Source organism: Gymnoscopelus microlampas (genome assembly GCF_963454915.1).
Source record: "Gymnoscopelus microlampas genome assembly, chromosome: 5".
Lineage (NCBI taxonomy): Eukaryota > Metazoa > Chordata > Actinopteri > Myctophiformes > Myctophidae > Gymnoscopelus > Gymnoscopelus microlampas.
Genome location: NC_139942.1, coordinates 40,455,811 through 40,462,646, shown reverse-complemented (window position 1 = coordinate 40,462,646; position 6,836 = coordinate 40,455,811). Strand labels below are relative to the sequence as shown.

Here is a 6,836-nt window from a genome sequence, read left to right as displayed (position 1 = left end):
GACTTTTCCAAAAATATTTATATCAATCAATTTAAGCCTAGAATCAAGCCACCCAGGATCCTGGTGAATCATGACCATAAAGCCTTTTTTTCTGTGATTTTTTTAAATTTTATATTTAATGATATGATATACTATATTTAATAAATACCCTTTGTTTTGCCGTTTTCAAAACATTTTTTTCACAGAATCAAACGTTTTATGGTCATGATTCACCAGGATCCTGGATAGCTTGATTCTAGGCTTAAATTAATTTATATAAATATTTTTGTAAAAGTCAATGGGAAAAATGCATAGACCAATTATTTGTTTACTAACATTGAGCCTGGACGCACAGGTGATTGTTTCACGCAATCAATTCCCAACCTGTTTCGGGGTGCACTGGTTTCAGCACACCCCAACCCCCTCTTGTGTGTGTTGGCTAGTGAGACGCGTCCTAACGAGACCTGATATAATGGGTTTCGTTGCGCGTATACTGGCTGCACGCGCGTCGTCTGTTAAGGGGTCTATAGAGTATTTACTTCTGGCACCAGGAAGTGGGCGGGAACTGCGACGCTCTATAAGAGTTATGACACTAGTGTTGACGCCAGCTTTGGGAATTGACTCCCATTGTAAGAATGGAATGCGGAAGTGCTCTCTCTATTTCAAAGAGATAGTTCCAATGTTTGGAACTATAGCCCCGCTTTGCGGCGAGATCAAAGCGTCACGTTACTCTCTCTTCTACTACACTCTGCTGTCAGGGAAACAGTGCTATCATGGCCTGACTGTGTCAATCAGTCAATCAGTCCACAGCTTGTTATCGTTAAAAAGTTGCTAAATATCCGCGCAATTCCACAGGTCTCCGTCTGCCTCTGGACATGCAGCTGAAGGCTTCTGCAAGGTTGGTATCCCTCATTGTTGGCTGTTTTTGCAATAGGCCTAAAGTGAAAAGCTGATTTATCGATGTTACACCCGGCTCTTGCATACTGTTATTATGACAGTCCATATTCTCCGAAATATCGCATGTTAAAAAATAAATACAGCCACATGTTGTGTCAACAAGTGAGAGGAGCACAAAATCATCCACACTGCTTGATGACTGAATTTTGTTCTGTTCTGTGTAATCTTCGCAATGAAAAGAATGATACACATAGGCCTCAATGTGCAGGTTTTTGTGTGTAGTGATTTTTATCGGATGGGTTTAAAAAATAAAAAACATCAAAAATGCGTTGTGCAAGTCTTTAGACTTGTTTCGAGCTTTGACTGTATCTTTTACAACCTGGCTATCTTTGCTAATGGCGAGACGTCAAAATTACACTAGTATGGTCCATTAAAGGTGTAGTTCCTCTTATCCTGCCTGAAGGCTAATCTTGTTTCTTTTTCCTGAAGAGTCTACTAAGGCACCGTCTCATGCATGACACAGTCACCATGAGAACCACTACCACCACAAGACTTAGTACTGTAATGATGTCCAAGCTGTGATACTGGAACCAGTTGAGATCATGGGCCGCAGGTCTGAGGTGATCTGCTCCTTTGTTCCGCATCACATACTCTGTCCAGTACACTGACAGCTCAGAGGGGTTCATTGGACGATCCTTATGGAGGGCTGAGAGCTTCTCTATGTTCTCCTTGTACCTGCAGAATTGCGGATGCATAGGTTTAGGGCATTGGTTCTCAAACTCTTTCATGTCAACACCCATGTCAACACCCATATTAATATGTATTTTCCTGCGGACCCCCATCTGAAAATATATATATAAGAGTTATTTGAAAATACCAGATCTTCAAGCTCACACCGCGCCGCGATACAACGCTTGTAGAACATGTAGATCTGCTATTTTCAAATAGCTTATAGATTTCAAGTTGTTAAACTGATTTTGAGAATCCCTGAAGAAGACCATTCCAGGTCGAAACGTTGGTTATCAATACATAATTCAATAAATAAATTATTCTGCATCGTGGCTATGAGTGTGCAGCCTTTTCTTCACTTTTAGACTTTTGCAACAAGGTCAGCAGCACCTCAGCAATACTGGTTTGCAGTGCGCCCTCCTGTTTGAACAGATTTTGTTGCCATTTAACACATTTTGCTGGGGACCCCCTGGAACCCTCTCAAGGACCCCTGGGGGTTCCCGGACCCCACTTTGAGAAACGCTGGTTTAGCGGAGTGGATACAAAGTAGCTGTCGTTATTTTTGGTATAATTCACATTAAAATCTACAAGTCTCTCAAGCATTAGTTTTTATAGGTCGATTGATGTTTTTTTTTACAATAATGGATGGAGATGAATATTTGCACACTGTATGTCTAAAGGATAAAAGCATGAGAGATTATTGTGGTCCATTGTGGATGCAAAAAGCATCATGGGTACTGTAAATGGAACCTGAACTTCATTCTTAACTATTGTTCTAACTTATTCCGTACAATGTTTTTGTGATTTTCAGATAGTTCTATAGCATTTGCGCAACAATCAATCTCCATTTTGGTTCTTTTTTTCAGTGACCTTTGACCCCTCACCTGGTGCTGTTGATGACATCACTTAGTCCTTGAAGGAGGGTTTCCACAGTGACGGTTTTTAGGTCCAAAACCACGCCCACCCCCCTGCTCGCTATCCGCTCAGCATTGTCAGGCTGTTCTCCCGAGACTGGCAACATCACCATGGGAACAGCATGACACACTCCCTCATAGAGACCATGTGAGCCAGCGTGAGTGATAAAAGCCCGTACTCCAGGGTGCGCTAACAAACAAACAAACAAACAAACAAACAAACATGCATGCACACACACACACACACACACACACACACACACACACACACACACACACACACACACACACACACACACACACACACACACACACACACACACACACACACACACACACACACACACACGTAGGAAACACCACATCATATGAACAGACAGACTACTACATGATACATCATTATCATGAAATAGATATTATGGATTTAAGTACTGTTGCTCTGCATGGCAGCTATGCTAATTACTTTAGTCAGGTTGAAGTCTGGGAGTATTGCATTTGACAGTACATTCTATCCAGAGTTGCAGTGGTGTCACAGTACCTAGTAGGTAATTCTGTGGTACCCATTTCATCATCTTTACATTTTCTGGGATGTTGTCAGGGACTGGGCCAGTGTATCGCCATATAACCTATATACAGAGGACAATTAATGTCTGACATACTGGAATACTGGAATCTTGGGCTTTCCTGTTACATGACTTTTATATCTATACAATGTAAGTGTCTCGACCTTTTGTGGAATTTGTCTGAAGGCTTCCAGAAAGACAACAGCTATGTCCTCTGGCAGAGATGACACCATGGATCCCAGGGTGAACACCACAAAACCATGAGCTCCTGACACCCACGGCTGTAGGTCCTGCACAACCAAACACACACTGTACAGTAGGTGGACAGTAGCATTTCTCTAATCATTCACTCACTTTGTCCTTACTCTTCAACACACTCTCTCTCTTTCTCTCTCTCTTTCTCTCTCTCTCTCTCTCTCTTTCTCTCTCTCTCTCTCTCTCTCTGTCTCTCTCTCTCTCTCTCTCTCTCTCTCTCTCTCTCTGATATCGTTGCTTTCAATTTACTCTCTCATTGTGAGACACAAACATACGTCTTACCTCAGGTAGAGGGTTCCTCAGGTCACAGTTCATCCCTCCCACCAGCACCATGTTGGGCATGAGAGGGCGTGGGTGGTCCAGTGTGAAGTCAGTCCTGTAGGCAGTGAACCAAAAAAAGGTTTTGTGTGTGTATGACACAGAGAGAAAGAATAAATCTGTATCCATTATCACATAATTAATGGAATTGTGGATCTCAGGGAACGGCGTGGCCCCAATGTGGATCTCGGACTTCACGTGGCTAGCCTATGACGTCAGTCGTCTATGACATCAGTTGTCTATGACATATCTATGATGTACTGTATGACTCAAGGTTTTAACCCGATCTGAGACCCATTGGCTTCCACTATAAAATGTTTAATATATTTCTAAAACCAATGTCAAATAAAATTAGTGTAGGTACTTCTGTGGCCTATTGGCAGTATGCACAAGACATTTGGCGCTGATCGTTTCGGCGGTTTGCAGACAGACAAGACACACAACACGGTTATAGATGGCCTAGACTCCTGCAGACAGACTCCTCCATGTTACCTCATGAGCCAGATGGCAGCGTCTTTCATAACCTCAGCTGTACCAATATCTTCTCCCAGGAACTCAAAAGTTATGCGATCATAATGCCAGTACATCATTCGACACATCAATGGCTCCATTAAACTAATCTGTTGAACCAAAATCATAATTTAAACATTTCTGTTTAAATTACTGGTATTTGGAAGAATCATAATTACAATACATATAAAAACTAGAAAAAGTGCTCCTCGGAGCACAGGTCTCCGCCAGGTCAGGAAGTTGCAATAGAGGTTGTGTTGTGTTTGTAACAATATACGTTTTATATGGCATTAAGGTTTCATACATTTCTATAGCATGCAGTATAATATATTGAGTAGCAGTTTATAGCAATTGCCAATGACTTACAGTAGATGGTACTTGTAGTGTGTTGTAGGAGTGTGATGTGAGCGGTGATATTTATGAGTTATTAATTTCTATGAGTTAATAATTTCATCATGTGTCTCGCTAGCCAATCGGTACACAGTACCTCTATAGTCAAGCCAACTGTGCCGGAAGTTTAGGTGGTGACAGTACTCCTACAGATTTTGTCCAAGCGTCATGCAAATCGGTACACAGTATCTCTATAGTCAAGCCAACGGTGCCGGAAATTAGGTGTTCACAGACGGACGGACGGACACACACACACAGAGGGTAAAACATACTCTCTCGCCATGCCTTCGGCCTGGCGGAGACAAAAACATCTAGGGGATCCTCCCCCAGAAACTTTAACAGAGTAGATGTCATTTCCTGTATTCTCGTTCAATTTCACAGTTTGGCATAGGAAAATTATGGGTACTATATTTTGTAATTACATTCATTAAAAACCCAAAAGTGAGCCTACAGAAATGTATTTGATGCCTGAGGCAATTAAAGGGCCAACTTTAATTATACTCATTACTTCAAATTGAATATCTCTTTATGATTGCTTGCAATTACAATTTATCACTTAGATACATGGAGTATATGTGTACGCTGTTGGTCTCTTGAGCTTTATGTGCATCGTGTATATCGTGCATATGTATGTAGGCAACTGTTGTACCAGATAACTCCACAATATATAGACAGATAACTCGATCTAAATGCATACAATACTAAATGAGTGTACCCAATAAAACGGCCTGTGTTGTTTTTAAGGCCTACTTGTGTGTTTAAAGACTGATGTGGCCTGCGTGAAAGTGTATGTAGGTTTAGTGTATGCTCACCAAAGTGTTGATAACTCTCTCCTTGAAGTTCATTTTATCTGTGTATCGACTGATGAACCGAGGAACATATGAGGGAGGGGCGGGGCAGGCTGCAGACTTCATATCAATGCCACACGGCATTCCTCTCAGTAAATTGATGGCGGGCAGACCTAAAATAATGCATTATGGAAAATAAATTCTTAGGGAGAGAGGGTTGAGGTACAGGGAAACCATCTCAATTGTGTGTCACCACAGAAGCACTCACCAAACTTCCTGGCTATCAGAGAACCGATGGGCATCATAGGGCATGTTAGAACAGCATCAAAGCCCTGCAGAAGTAGAGGGGGTGGTGGTGTTTGGGGGTGGGGGGTATGTCAGGGAACAATTCCAAGGTAGTTTCATATACACAGATGAGATATTGATAGTTTTCATATAATCATTTTCAGTGGAAGCCAACATTTTGCCTCAGTGACAATCACCATTATGTGACACTCATTTATTTTAGAATAGTCACCTCGCTGTGGCAATAACCCACTCACCTGCTGTGATAGATGTGAGATGAGACTTGTGTTAAACAGCAGGCTTTCTGTATTGGTCTGCATGAAGCTCATCATGCGTGAGATATGACTCATCTTCTCCATGAAAGGTTTGTTCATTGTTTCTGCAATCCCAGCGAAAAGGGCATCGACTTCCGCCTGCCCATAAGGGACAGGATACGTCAAAGTGGTGTAGTGTTTACCAGGACCCAGCCGCAGGGAGACCTCGGGCATCACCACGGTTACTCTGTGTCCACGGCGACCCATTTCCTGGGCAACGGCTTTTATGTCCACCCAGTGACTCCCGTCCACAGGAATCACCAACAGATGACCCAAGTACTTACTGGAGGATGCTGGAGTAGTGGGCATGTTGACAACTTTGCCCTCAAAACCACTGTTTTCTACAGCAGACTGGCTTTTATTTTCCCCTTCAACCCCATTCAGCTCCTTGACTGTGCTCAGCAGGAAACACACTTGTACAAATGCTTTCCACATTCTGGCCCCTCTACTTGTATTACTGTCTATCTCTCTTCTGTGGCTTTCTTTCTTTTTCAAGTCAGTTCCATGTGCTGGAGAGCTTTGTCACTATACTGCTGTCATGTAATTCCTTCTGCATTCCCCCTTTCTCTGCTGAAAATGTCTCTGCATTTAACCTCTGCTTCGATTGTCAGATGTCCTTTGAGAATTAGGAGGAATTACGTTGCGTCTGCGTACGTATATGTACTAAGTTCACCCACAAAGTCCTCCAATAAGTGACTGAGTTGAAAACTCACTTCCTCAGACTCTACCTTAGACACTAGTAGCCTACTAGCAGTCTGTGGACCTCTGGTGGAGTAGTTAGGAACATCACTTGAAAAGTAATTGCGTACATATTTGGGAGGCACATTGTTTACAATCCTGTGAACTAAACCTATTAAGAGTTTAATGCCTAAATTATACATTTGGCATTTGTAT

The 6,836-nt window shown here is 42.2% G+C and overlaps 1 protein-coding gene across 1 annotated transcript; it reads right to left on the bottom strand.

Moving 5' to 3' along the window:
- Positions 1 to 1,340: 1,340 nt before the first annotated feature.
- On the bottom strand, positions 1,341 to 6,546 carry LOC311045097 (UDP-glucuronosyltransferase 1A1-like; the record flags this gene model as incomplete). Its single annotated transcript, XM_084056905.1, has 9 exons — positions 5,886 to 6,546; positions 5,612 to 5,675; positions 5,368 to 5,516; positions 4,148 to 4,275; positions 3,620 to 3,713; positions 3,247 to 3,372; positions 3,058 to 3,145; positions 2,490 to 2,709; positions 1,341 to 1,611 (listed from the first exon to the last, which is right to left on the bottom strand). The coding sequence occupies exons 1-9, from the start codon at positions 6,375 to 6,377 to the stop codon at positions 1,341 to 1,343; spliced, it is 1,632 nt and encodes a 543-aa protein (XP_083913031.1). The 5' UTR covers positions 6,378 to 6,546.
- Positions 6,547 to 6,836: the final 290 nt, after the last annotated feature.